The sequence below is a fragment of the Aphelocoma coerulescens genome, chromosome 2 (assembly GCF_041296385.1).
Source record: "Aphelocoma coerulescens isolate FSJ_1873_10779 chromosome 2, UR_Acoe_1.0, whole genome shotgun sequence".
Lineage (NCBI taxonomy): Eukaryota > Metazoa > Chordata > Aves > Passeriformes > Corvidae > Aphelocoma > Aphelocoma coerulescens.
The window spans coordinates 6,118,552-6,132,940 of record NC_091015.1 but is presented as its reverse complement, the minus strand read 5'-3'; the positions used below and the strand labels follow the sequence as shown (position 1 = coordinate 6,132,940).

The window sequence follows — 14,389 nt, the reverse complement described above, 5'->3', positions numbered from 1 at the left end:
ATGGCTTTCTTTAGCTTTAGTTCCCCGCCCTCTCACCAGGTTAGATGAATATGTGGGAATTGATGGGTGAGATCAGGGAGAAGCCAGTCCATGTCACCTAACATCACCCAGCTGTTAGGTTGGTTTAGTTGTACCCTGCCATAGTTGCGTGTTAGGTATCAGTGTTCCCCAAAAAGACAAGATGCACATTGAAAAAAATTACTTCTAACTTTCATTTTTCAAGAAAATATGGAAAAGGGTAGACTATTAACCCAAGGTGTTCAAAATCAGTAGCAGAGGGAGAAAGTACAACTTTCCTGTTCTTCGTGTCTTTCTCCCTTAAATTCGGCATCCATTAGGTGTTAACAGTCACCAGCAGTACATGCAGCCCTCTTTTCAGAGCAGAGAAGTCTCCACGGCTTGAATCTCATTTCGATGCCCCCAGACGCCTCCCCGCCTTCCCTTCCATGCAATTCCCAGCACTTTATCGACGCTGGGACCCCACGTTCCTCCATAAATCACGCACGGGGAACGCTATGAAGAAGCACCGAGATCAATTCAAACAAGCGCCACAGCCCGGCCGAGCGGCCCTTCCCGGGACGGGCCGTGACCCCGCAGCCTGAGGGCCCCCGGGGGGCGAGAGGGGCAGCGCCAGATCCCACTGCCCGCGGAGAGCCCTGGGACGTGGGGACGGGGACAGAGATGAGGATAGGGATGGGGATAGGGATGGGGATGGGGACCGGGATGAACAAGGTGACGGGGACTGGGGAAGGGCCGGGGACAGGGACTGGGGAAGGGCCGGGGCCGGGCGCGGGCAGCGCGCGCGGGACGCACCAACCGCTGCACGGCGCGCGCGCACGCGCGCGAGGCCTTGGCGCGCGCCTCCTCCCCTCCTCCCGCGTCCCCGCTCGCCCTTGCCCGCCCGGCCCCGCCCCCTCCCCTTCGAACGCGGCCGTTGCCGCGCCCCCGCCAATCCCCGCCCGCCGCCGCCGCCGCGCCGACCAATCGGCGGGCGGGAGGGGGGCGCGCGCCGGGCGGGGGTGACGCAGGGAGTTTTTTTTTTTTTTTTTCCTGTGACGCGCAGGTGCGTGCGCGGGGCCGGCGCGCGGCGGCGGCGGTCACGTGGTGCGGCCCCGCCGCTGCCAGCGCCGCGCGTCCCGAGCGCGCTCCGGCCGCCGCCGCTCCCCCCCGCGCCCCCCGCATGTCGCTGGCGCCGCGCCCCGCGCCCGCACAGCCTCCCGCCGCCGCCTTCCGCCGCCGCAGCCGCCGCCGCCCTTGATGTGGTTCGGGGCCGGGCGGGGGAGAAGATGCCGCCGTCCAAGTCCCGCAAGATCGCGATCCTGGGCTACCGGAGCGTGGGTGAGCGCGGCGCGGGTGTCGCGGCGGGGGTGCGGGCGGGGTGCCCCGGGTGCCGCCGCATCACCCTCCCCCGCGGCGGCGGCAGGTGCAGCGGAGGCAGCGGCGCTTCCCGCCGCCCCGAGCGCGCAGCCGCGGCCCGAGGGAGGGAGCGAGGGAGGGCCCCGCCATGGCGGCGCCGCAGAGCTGCGGGCCCGCGGCTGCCGTGCCCTTAATAGGAAGTTTCACCACCCCCCCCACCCCTCCCGCCCGCCCTGAACGCAGCCTGGAAAAGCGGGATCGGAAGAGTTGGGGAGAGGGTTCCTGCCCCGTCGGCTCAGGGATGCTGGGGTCCAGCTTCATCCAGCGCTCCCTGTGGAGCGAGCCCGGAGAAGGGCAGCGGAGCTGAGGAAGGGTCTGGAGCGCGTGTCCTGTGAGGAGCGGCTCAGCCCGGAGAAAAGGATGCTCAGGGGAGGCCTCGTCGCTCTCCACAAGTCCCTGACAGGAGGGTGCAGCCAGGTGCGGGTCGGGCTCTGCTCCCAGGCAGCCAGCGTTAGGACAAGTGGACATGGTCTTAAGCTGCACCAGGGGAGGTTTAGGTTGGACATCAGGAGAAATTTCTTCCCAGAAAGGGTGATCAGACACTGGAATGGGCAGCTCAGGGAGGTGGTGGAGTCACCGTCCCTGGAGGAGTGTAAGCAAAGACTGGACGTGGCACTCAGTGCCGTCGGTGACACGGTGGTGTTGGGTCCTGGGTCGAACTCGATGGCCTCAGAGCTCTTTTCCAACCTCGGTGATTCTGTGATTTAGAGCCAGTTTGAAATGCTGGGGAAGCCAGGTGGATCTGTTGCCCGTGTCTGGCCTGTTTTTGGCCCCGTGGAGGTGTTGGTGCGGCAGCAGCAGCGCAGCCGCTGTTCCCGAGGGGTCGCGTCGGCTCCGGGCTGTCCCCAGCACGGCGCTGCTGGGACAATCCAGCACGGGCTCATCCACTGGGACGAACTTCCTGGAAGCGTCCAGCACGAGTCTATAGCAGCTGATAGAGGGTTTTGTTCCATACAAAAGGTGTGATCCTTTCTCCCGCGTTCACTGTCTTTGATGGAGAACGGTTTCAGATGTTTCAGCGTTCGGGTTCTTGAAGCAGAGGGTAACAGGCTGTAGGGCAGCCGGTGCTAATCGATCAAACTTAAAAGCATAGATCAGTGTGGAAGATAATGTGTGGTTGGGGGAAAAAAAACATGCTACGGAGAGATACTACTCTGATATAAAAGGGGTTTATACATTAAAGTAATGGCTGTATCAGTAATTTGTCTTACATGGCACACAGCATAAAGAACCCTTTAAAAAAGCTTTTTTAAATATTAAAAAAAATAAGGGGAGCTGTTTCTTGGATTTTGTGCATAACTGCAGCCAGATTGGTGTAAAAAGGATGATGAAATTGTCCAGTCCTTAAACAGAACTGTGAGTAGTAGACTGATCTGTTTGCACAGTCTGTATGGCATCACTAGTTGCAGTCTGTTCATTGTCTTGTGTGTTATGTTTTCTTTCTTCTTTGAGCACTGGTGGGAGCAAGCAATGGGGAGTGTGAGTGGGAAGGGAGAGTGGGAAGGGAGAATGCTTGAAATTCTGTCCTTTGGAAGTCTGTGATGGGGACTGGGTTTACTGTTGAGCTTTGGTCCTTCATCTGTTGACATTGACAAGTAGCAGTCAAAAAATCAGACATTAGAAGGGTGTAGGACCAGTTGAGGGAAAATAGAGAAATAGTATAATGTTAGTTTGGTTGGTGATGTGAGGAATAGCACTCATGGAAGGGATGGGCAAAAAGTTACCTAGCTGTTCAAGCCTACTGCTGAACTTCCTCAACTTAAGTTTTCTGAGACTAGTGTGGAATTGGGCTTGATGGGACAACACCAGTTTTATTAGGAGAGCAAAAGTTTTATGAACGCAGAATTAAGAGGGGGGAAAAAATCTGGTTTACTGGAATTTGCCTTTCATTGTCATTAAATTTCTAGGCAAATAATTAGGTAGAAGTTCAAGCAGTAGAAATGGGCCATTGAGGTCTTACTTCCATCTTGTAAAGCTGTTAAAAAAGCAGGAAGGTTAAACTGTGAGATTTAGGCTGAGTCCTCTACTTCCCCAAATACGCCTCCTAAAATGTAGTAGGATGGGGACTTAGTTTGGCTTCAGGGAAACTTTTGATTAAGTCTTGCTTTGTATTATGATGGCAAGAATATCACTTGAGCCCTCGGTAAGAAAGAATATAATCTTGTTTTAGGACAAGTGTTCGGGTGGTAGAAAAGGAAGTATGTTTCTTTTGGAGGAAATGCTTCATTGTATAGAAGTAATGCTCATTAAAGTGGGAAATAATTCCAGAATCTGAAGGACTGGAAGGAAATGGTTTCTACATTTCCTTTTGTAATTAGGGAACAGCATTGTTTTGCTATTAACATTAATCTTGACCCTGGAATGAGGGAGGCTAACTCTGGTGAGTTGTAAAATGCATGCAGTTTTTTTTATAGGTTGGCCTGAATTCTTAGGTGACCTGCTGTGAGAAGTTGAGTGCTCCCCCTGTAACTACAGTGTTTGAGATGAAGCTGTCAGAAAATGGGGAGCTCTTATTCCTGTGTATCTCTCAGGTGCTGAAATAGCCAGGTTTTGATGATATATTTCAGGCACTGAGCTGTTCCCTACTGCTGATGATTCAATGATGCTGTGGGTCTCTCAGGTTACAAGCGTGTACAGGGAAGGGTGGGCACATCCTCCACGGGGATTTGTGAAACAGGGTCTGAAAATTGTACTGGCTTCATGCTAAGCCCTTGTTTATTTTACTTACATTAAATTTTAATCTTATCCCAGTGCTGTTGTCAGGTAAACTAGAGGTTGGGAGTGGTATTCTGGTATAGTAGTTCTCGGAATAGAAAATTCAGGAGTCTGCTTGTTTGAATACACTCCCTCTATCTTTCAACACCACCATCAAGCCTTTCATACATGAAACTCTTATTCTTTGCTGATGGGAGAGATCACAGTGGAAGCCTCATGAGTTCCCAGGCAGTCATACCTTGTGAGATGCAGACAGAGTATTTGCCAGGAGCTTCAGGAGTTGTTTTTTGGTGAGGAAGACCGATTATCTGTGGATATAGCATGCAGGTCGTGGCATGACGTGAGACAAAATCGCGCAAGAATGTCTCTGTTGCGTTTTGCTCAGGCTTAAATTGGTCTAAGAAAGTTAAATTCCATTATGTAAGTGTGCTTGTCTCAGCAAGGTTCTGAGTAGAAATCAGATGGATTTCATCCCAAGATCTGAATAGTTTCACAGCAGAGGAACTTGACTTCCATTACTGTTAGTTGGGAAGTGACCAGAGCGAACCAGCTACTTGACATTTGGTTCTGGAAGAAGTCTGTTTTATGCATGATGAAGCATAAAATTTTCTAAAGTTACTGCCTTCACTAAAAAGAATCTTCATACTTGTATTGTGGTTATAATTTAATATATCCCAAATATAATTGGAAATAATGGATTTGCTTAGAAATAAATCAAGCAGGACTAAGATTTTCTGAATCTTTTCAGAGTAACAGCCACTCTAAAAAGCAACGTAGTAGTCATCAAAAATGCTTTGTGCTCAGTTTCATTCTTTCTCTGTTTATAGAACAAATATGCAAATTCAGACCACAAGTGCCTGTATGAAAGAAGAGGTTTCTTAGATCATCTTGTAAAGTACCTTATTACTGGGAATCTCTGTATTATATTGAACTGATAGATTTAAGATAAGCAGGGAGGTGGTGTTTGGATCAGCCACTTCAGTCTTAGGTCATTATCTCAGCCTGGTTTCTGCTGTTCGTATGAGTTGTGCTGCTGGTTTTACAGATGTGCTTGCAGAAACTGGAATTCTCTTTCTGAATTCTACACGTTTGGACTGGTCATCTGAAAATGCTCTCCTGGGAAGTTTATAGCTCTGAGGGGAAAATCCAGTTAATAATAGGGGTCTTAACCTGTTTTCTTCCCCAGGTAAATAAATCAACTTGTTTTGTGTGGGTAGGTGTAGAGTAGACCATGCTGCAGGCAGAAGTAGTCACGGTCTGACTGCGGCATGCAGGTATCAGAAAAAAACCTGTGATGGAACAAAATGATCTGTCAGGATTAGATTTGCGTGGAAAGGCTTCCAGGTGGTTGTATTAAGCTTAAAATGTCTCTCCCCCCTCCACCTTGCCTGAAAAGCAAGAAGGGCAGAAAAAGCAGTACCTTCAATATGGACCTGTAAATAATAAAAAGAATTGTTATGGCAAAACGTAGTTACGGGGTTTGAAAACACGAGTTGTTTGAATATTAGGAGGTTTGCACTGTAAAATGGAGCTGAGGCATTGCTGTTCGTGTCGGAAAGATGGCATCTGCTCGCACAGCAGCGTTCCGCCCCGAGCAGGGATCCCTCTGGGATTGGACGGGGAAGTGGTAATTTTAGCAGGCGATAAATTGCCCGTGTAAATGTCAACAGAGGAGGAATGGAGAAATTACCACTGTCGTGTGCTGTAATTTGGTTTACACAATCAGCTGTGTCCGCAACATGGGGAAGCCTGAGATTTAACAGGAAAATTGAGCGGTTCGGGAGCCAGCTGATACGTAAGGTTAACATTTTCCCGAGTCCCTTGTAAGTGCCAAGATGACTTCCACAGCTCTTCCCTCGCCAGGGCCGCAGTTGGCTCTGCCAGGGTGCGGCAATGCTGCGAGGAGGAAAGGTTGCAGCTCCCAGGGGACTGGGATGAGGCTGGAAATGCCAGCTTTAATTGCATTTCGGTGTTAGTGAGTGCAATAGTGGCTACAGCAGGGAAAGTTGCTACAGAGCATTTGATAGCAGTAGCTGGAAGCACTAGAGGCAGCATGTTCAGCTGTAATATCAAGCCACCGTAGGGTTATTTGAGGACACTGCTCCAGGATTAACTCTTAAATTGCCTACTCTGATTTGTCAGTGGTAACATTTGCACGTTTTGCTTGTATATATGGGGGTGTTTTGGTGTTTGATTACACAACTCAGAGTTAACACTGACAGGAAAAGCCAAGTGAAATGTGGATCCTGTAATTTATAAGCTATATAAAGTTGGAGCTCTTCATTTAGATATACTACAGTGCCTTAAGTATAGGTTCTGGCTCAGGCAGCCACCTCTGCGGTACAGGCTGCTGCGGAAACTCGGCATGACCACGCACCCGGGATTACAAGACCAGGCTAAAAAGTGATAAATGCCGATTATGATTAACTTCCTGTGGCTCCCCTGAAGGTGATGTCCAAGGACGTACTTTAAAAACTGCTCAGCTTAATTGTGTATTCCATCCAAAATCGAAGCAGCTTCTCTGTGGGATGTTCATAATGCACTCAGGCTCTGCGAATCCTGCATGAGTCAATTGGCTGGTGTCATCTCAAATTATCCTAAATCAGAAGCTGCAGACATGAAGCACGGTGCGTAAAAACACGAAGCAGCCCTTGTCAGTCGTGAGTTTGTCTCCTTAAGGATTTGAGAGGTTCCCTTTTGTTTTCTAAGGTCTGCATTTGAAGTGAGTGGCAGATTTGTTGTGAACATGATAATGTGAGAAAGGAAAATGTGCTTCCTGAGTTTGGGGAATGGTTGTTCCTTAAAATTTCTGTCTGCCGATCCTGGTCTGGACATTTGCATTCCAGTATGGTTCCTGCACCTTGATGGCAGCTCTCCTGTAAATGAGGCTATATGGGATGGGGGGAAAAGGGGAGAATGTGGACAAAATCCATGTTATATGCTGCCTAGCAGACCTTTTAACAAGATTTCAGATTATTAAGTTTACTAGAAGCATATTAATATGGACCATTGCATATTGAATTTCATTTTTGAGAAATACAAAGTACAGTGGATTCTGAATTGGGTTTTTTGTGGGGAGAAGTTGGTTGTATCGAACTTTTTGCAAGGAAGTAAACTGAGGCAGTTTTTGAACAAAGCACCGAAACAGGCTTTCAGGTGCAGCTTTTCTCAAGAACATCCAAGCCACTTCCTTTTTTAATTGCCATGTAATGAAGGCAGCTGCGAATGAACTCTGTAGGGTGGGGCGTCTCTTGGCCCAAGTTGAGCTAATCCTGCACTGTGGCTGGAAGTTGGACCTTGCTACCCCCACCCAGGTGCTGGCACCGGTGTGATGGAAGGCTGTCCACCAGCTCAGGGAATTGATTGCTTTGAAAAGTAAAGCAACCAGAAGGGAAAGTTTTTGTATCCTTCAGCTGGTTGGCTCTGTGAGTGCAGCCCTGACAGGGGGAATGGGGTCAGGAGCTTTTGGGGGGAGGATGGTGAAGGCTCTTTGTGGCTGTGCAGACTTTCCTTCACTCAGGCTTGTTATGGAACCACACGTGTGTTTTCCTCCACAACCTGAGGTAGGCGTGGATGCCTTTTGGTCAGCTTTCAGCAGTGGAACTTCTGAGCTGGATTTGTTCTCTTAATGGAAAAAGATGGCCTTGTGCAGGTGGTGAGGTGTGTGCTAGGGAACCATGGAGAAATCAAGTTTTCAAGGTTCTTGTTTAAATAACCTTCTGTAGTCAAATCTAACTGATTCATGCAGAATTGAGGAAAAGTTAAATATTTGACCTGGGGTAAACCTAAGCCTTGTTCTGAGAGTCTTCAAATTCAGATGATGCCTCAAGTGATACAATCTGGAATATTCTGGAAACACGTGCTATTAAAGATGTTGCAATGGATCAAAGCCAAAGCTTCAGGAAAAGACCTCTAAGAACATGGAATCCCTTAACCCAGTGCTGCCTGGTCCACCACTGAACCATGTCCCTGAGTGCCACACCCACACATCTTTTAAATACCTCCAGGGATGGCGACTCAACTGCTTCCCTGGACAGCCTGTTCCAATGTTTGATAACAGTTTCTGTGAAGAAATTTTTCCTACCATCTATCTAAACCTCTTTTGGAGCAACTGTTTTCTCTTGTTCTATTGCTTGTTATTTGGGAGAAATGACTGACCCCCACTTTGCTACAACCTGTCCAACGAAGTGAAAGGCATTCAGGGTCACTGATTGCCTTCCTACTTGGAAAGCCAGTGGAAACAATCTAAACTGTGTTGTCTTTCAGCGTGGTCTTCTGTCTTTGGTAGGATACCCTACAAAGTATCTGTTCCTTGCAAATACTGGTTGACTCCTCAACTTGGTTGACTCCTTTGGTTGTGTTTAGCGACACTTGGAGCGCAGAGATGAATCACAGCTACTGAATTGTTGAGAGGCTCTGGTTCTTCCTCAGTTTACCATACACACTTTGATTGCTGGGCATGTACATTTTAAGAACAGCTGAATGAAGGATGCTGGTTGAGACATGAGGCTGGATGGTGAATGAGGCAGTTGTGCTAACAGATGACATGGGTTCTGAAAATGCAGATTTTGGATTATCAAGCACAGTATTCCACATGATGAAGTTAGGACAAGCAAAAGAGCGGCTTGAGCCTTGGGGGCTCCTGCAAAAGGGAAGCCCGTTGGAATTTCTCATGGGATTCTTATGTGAATTAGAGAACTTGAGGCTAGAACACAAGGAGGAAATGTACAGCAGTTTGTTTTGGATGGAATCATCAGGAGTTTGTGGGTAATGGCCAAAGGTTATGAGGCATAAGACTAAGTGCATGATTTCTGAAGGGCTTTTAATGAAAGACCCCGTGTGACACTTGGAAGATTAGTTCAGAGAAGTTGTGGTCTTTCTGTGTTACGTAGATAACAGCTGCTGAAATCACAGTTCCCTGATAGATTATGCTTTAAACAGTGAATTTTTCTTTCAACATTTTTTTTAATATAACACTAAAATCTCAAAGATTGAGGAGTCAGTATTTCTGGGATGGTTGTCAGTGTTCTTGGGTATTTTAGATTACAGAAACCAGAACATCATGTGTGCCAAACCTAGTTATTTGTGTTCTGTGGGGTATAGAGTTAAATTAATTTTAATTTGGAAAAAGAGAGAATATATAAGTGGTCCTCAGTGTGTGGATGTAAACATGTGCAAGTGTAATACAAAATTAGGATATGAACGTGTCTCTTGACAACATTGTCTCCAGAGTTAGTGGGATACATCTGTCTAGCTTCAACAACTTGTCAGATTGTATTGCCAAAACTTCATTCAATATGTATGACCTCCTTTAAAGGTACTCTTGCTGTATGCAAAAGAGCTGGGATGCAATATGTAGGAAAGCTCCATTAAATCTGTCCCACAAACTGTCAAAACAATCAAGCACTTGACATTAATGCAGTAAAGTGTATTTTGCTTCAAGGCTTGTTATTCCATCAATAACAAATTTTGGTCTTCTGAAATCTGTTTCAAAATTAGCATTTTTTAATTAGAACTGGAAGTTTCTGCTTTGAAATGTGCATATAAACAAGCACCATGTTTCTTAGTGTGCTGAAGTACCTTGTTCTCCATTGCTTTCTTGGAAACGCTGTTTGCTTCTTTTGTATGGTTTGACCCTGGTGAAAAATTCTAAAAGAAGGTGTTGGTTGTGCTGTTTTGACTGTTGCATGTTGAAAAAAACCATCAAAACTCTTCATAAACCTTTTGAGGTTGCTAAACTTAAGTGTAAAAAGAATGGTTCAGTTGGAAGGTAATTCAAGTTTTTCTGAATAGTGAAGGTAGGAAGAATAAGTTGTCTGAATGTTTCAAAATCTTGTTCCTTATGCAGAGTGTATAGGAGTCTTAGGCACCTAAATATTTTTTCTGCTTCTCCGTCCTCAACTGCACATTTTTATCACACTTTTATCCTCAAGTGTGGTGATAGGACAGAGAAGGAGCTAACGTGAAACTCGCAGAACTGATGGGTTGATGTGCAGTGTGCAGCAGACAAATACAATGTTCTGCTGAAGCCTGATCTGACTTTAGGTTGTCTTAGACTGTAGTTCAATACTCAGCTGCTTGTCCAGGCTGTGTGGTTGTGCTAGCAGAGCACTGGGAAGTGAAGAATCTGGCTTCTATTTGCAAGGGCTTCCTCAGGTGCTGGACCTGGACTGGCTGGAACATGCTTGATGGTGAGAAAATGGGAAAATAATTTAATGCCAAGTTGCAGGTGTCATCCTCATTTATCCCCCTGGGATACTGTCAGGTGGTTGGGGGAAAGCGGGAGTGAGATGCAGTGGTGGGCTTTTTTTGATTTATTCTGTGTTTTTCTTCTTCCCTGCAAAGGTCAGAGTTTTGTATTGTGACCTTTTTTGCTATATAGTATGAAAACTGAAGATAGGGAAGTATGATTCTTATCCAAAACCTGTTCATTTGAAGTACCTTGTGAGCCAGCAGATGGATACATGCTGGTTAGGAAGGTAAGAAAGCCAGCTGGCTGTCATGGCAGGCAAGAACTTGATAGTATGATGTAGCAAACAAGGGTTACCTGTTCTATCTTCTCTGCCCTGTGGCAAAATCAACTATGTCATATCATATCTGGCAGATCTTTGGCTTAAATTCCCTTAATGTTTCCCAAGGTTGGGGGCTCTAATGATTCTCCTGGTATTCTGCATGGTGTTATTCTTACCCCGGAGTCCTGTTTTTGCCCTGCTGTTTTACCCATGTGTGTCATGCAGAGATTTTGGTATATTATTACTTTAAACCTTCCTTACTGTTGACAGATTGTCCTCTGTATTCAGCAGCTACTCCTGGGTAGATGGGTAAGTGTGTAAATGCAGGAGGCTTGCAGCCAGCATTGGCAGGGAGGGGTTGATGACTAACTCCAGCTGGGTAAAGTGCAAGGCTGTGAAGATGGCATTTAACAGATTGTGGCTTTCTTCGACCCTGATAAACAGAGGGAAGGAGCTTCACATGATAAGCAGAAGTAACATGGAAGGTGGTGCCTGTGCAGTTAATTCAGAGATCTAGAGCTGAAATGGAGAAGAGACAACGGTAACAACAAAAGCTGATTGGAACCTGGTGATGAGGAGAGAGTTGTGTAGAGGAAGGAGCAGTTCAGGCACACCCTGGTTTTTATGTTGGCATGGTTATGTATGGATCCACTGGGCTAATGCAGGAGAAGTGGTCAAGGCTCAACAATATGAACATTAATCAAAACTTTCTTAGTGTTTACTAGTGGATTCGTGGGCAGAGATGTGATGGAGCTGACCGTGTCCTGCTCTGCTGGAGGAAGGAGTCAACACAAATCTTTGTCAGTATCCCTGAAATCAACTTCCCTGTTCTGTGTTAAGAGCTTTTGGTGTTGTCAGGGTTGGTACTGCAGTGCCTGATGCTTCATCAGCTGTGGGGACTTCCCCGGTGTAGGAATAGCAGGTGAATAGTGCTGTGTGCTGATGTTGTGTGCTGGTAGCAGCTGTCCCATGAGTGTCAGGGTTTGCTGGCCACATGCATTGCTGGCATTGGGTTTGTCAGACCTTGGACCATCAGTGGTGACACAAAGAGCCTGAAACACTGGCTGACCACCTCACAGATACATACTGCTGCAGGGTGGAGCTGTCTGTTGTTGCCAAGATCTTCTAGTGGTTATTATGCAGTTCGATTTGTGTATTTTTATAATGTGTTGTAAAAGTAGTCTGTCCTTGTTGGCACAAATAAGTTGTGTCTTCCAGCTTTTGCCACAGTTGGTGGAGAGCTCTGTGGATCTCCCTTCAGAGTAAGGCTGAAACTTCTTAGCAGTAGTTACAGAATGTCCATCACATTGTTTGCTTGGATGATGTTACAAAGAGAGGGAGTATTATCATTATTGTCTTGTCAGGATTTTGTCAGGTACTTGCCTTCTGTCATCCTACCGCAAGGAAAAGAGAAATACATCTCTTACTATTGTTCCTGCAATTCCAAGAAGATCCTGGGGCCCTCTGGTCATATGCATTTCAATAGTACTGCCAAGATGGTCTATTCCTCATCCATTTCAGGTGCTTTTGGTATTACTTGGTGTTACAATATGCTCAGGGTCATGTTCCTAGACTTATGTTCTTAAATGATGCCAGGAAAGGTTTACTGACATTTTCAGAGCCTTGGCCCTCTGCTTGGTGGTTGCTGTAAGCAATGACTGATGTATGGTGACCACAGTGTTGGCAACCATGAATCCCTATGGCTCCAGTCCTAAAGGTCCTTTTTAGGGAAGACCTGCATGTCAGTGGAACTGAGGTCTTTCATCTTGGTAAGGATTCTCTTTCTCTTACTGGTTTGAAAATACAAGTGAGATTTACAGAGGGAAGAGTTCATCCTGTTTTCTAATGGAACTGGGAAGTTTATCAGGCAGTGTCTGTGCAGAGGGTGGAGAATGGTGCTGGTGACTGCAGCTGGAATGATCCACTTCAAGAAAGAAAGGCAATTTAAGTTGTACATCCCAGCAACCTTTAGCTGCAAGAAACTGACCGGCAGTTGGGAGTTTGATCCCTGGTGTGGAAACTAAAGCCTTGAAGATGGGAAAGGGGAATGCATGGAATGCATTAAAGCAAGAGAGATGTGTTATTTCTGATGACATAGCATTTAAAACTGATTTAATGATGAAACAGTGGCAGTTCCTAAAAGGATCTTTCAAAGACATTTCATTTCATGTTGTACCTACCTGATGTTTCAAGGAAAGGTCAAGTTTATTCAAACACCTAAGTGTGTGTATAGGGAGAAAGGACTTGGATTCTACCCAGCAGTAGAAGTTGAATTTTGCCCCTTTGGGGAGAGGAAGTCAGTACAAATTTCAGGCTCTTTGCCTCTAAGTGTGTCATAAACTGAAATGTTAGGATCTGATCTTTAAGCTTAATAAGCTTCCTTTTAGAAGTTGTTAAGGTTTAACCCAGTGGTCAGCTGAACACCATGCAGCCATTCACTCACTGATGGGGGACAGAACTGGGGAAAAAAAGGAAAATGGAATTGGGATAAAGACACTTTAATAGTACAGAAAAGGAAAGGTAAATTATAGTAATGGTAAAAGAATATACAAGTGATGCACAGCTCAGTTGCTCACCACCCACCTACCAATGCCATTGAATTTCTGCTGCTACCTGAAATATTTTAGGCCTTGTGCTGTGGGAAGGTGGTGCAGGGATGCACAGTTTCTGCAGGAAGTCTGAAGGGAATACAGAGGATGGTATTTATCTGAGAAAATACAGGTTGACTGTCTGGGGTATGAATGCCTGAATTTCCTTTGCAGTTAGGGAACACCAGGATGCAGTTCCCCTGACTTACTTAGAGGATCTTGGATGCAGCCAGATATGCATGCATTCCATGGTCAGGTGAGGTGTATGCCACAGAGGTTTTCTGGTTGGTTTTTTTTAAGCTTTTTAAACAGCTTTTCCCATATTTGACAACTGACAGTAAACACATGGAATTAAAATTCATATAACTTATTTAAAGGGAAATAGCAGGAAACCTGCAGCCCTCTGCTTTTCTGCCATCAAGGGTAACAAGCAGAGGTAACTGGACTGTGTGCTAAAATAGCTAAAAGATTTCTTTTGACAATCCTTTGCTGTGGTTACTGACTTTATTGGAGACAAAATGGACTGCTTGGTAGTATAAGCTGTTGCAGGAAAGCAATGGAATTTTTCCCTACATACTTGCTTGGACATGTAGTACATTGCAACAAAAGTGTAAGGGACTGTTGAGGAATGAGCACTGCTGTAGGATGGAGCAAGCCTGCTGCTAAATATCAGGGAATAAGGCACATGCTCTCTTCTTGCTTTCCTTACAGAAAATATGATTGAAAATATGATCTAGATAGCATTAAGACTCTTGACTTGTGTTCAGAAGGCTCACTGCTGCCGACCTAGCAAGGGCCTGCAAGTACTCTTGTGAGTTTGACTGATTGCTTTGAAATCTGAAAAAAATAAAGGAAACCATGTGGCTTTCTTTCTAAATGACTGCTCTCAGATTTCTTCTGGCTTGCAGAGGAATACCTTTGATAAACCTCAAGAAGATTGGGCAATGCAGAAGGAAGGGAAACAAGCATCTCCCAGCTGGCTTGTGCTCTTGGGTGTTACAGACCATCATGTGAAACTCCTCTTTTACAGCAGAAATAGTTCTTGCTACAAAACCTTGCCTTAGGCTGTCAAACATATTTCCTTGTATGCTAATAAAAAAATAGATCAGGAGAAGCGGTAGCAATGAGACAGAGTGCCAAAGACGTTAAAAAAAGAGT

General features: G+C 46.0%; 1 protein-coding gene across 1 annotated transcript in view; it reads left to right on the top strand.

The window, feature by feature from the left end:
- Positions 1–1,125: 1,125 nt before the first annotated feature.
- The window catches only part of RHEB (Ras homolog, mTORC1 binding), a 38,724-nt gene continuing 25,460 nt past the window's right edge, over positions 1,126–14,389 (top strand). The window contains exon 1 of the mRNA XM_069006354.1: positions 1,126–1,338. Coding sequence (XP_068862455.1) covers positions 1,287–1,338 — 52 coding nt within the window. The 5' untranslated portion in view covers positions 1,126–1,286. The remainder of the gene's footprint in view (positions 1,339–14,389) is intronic.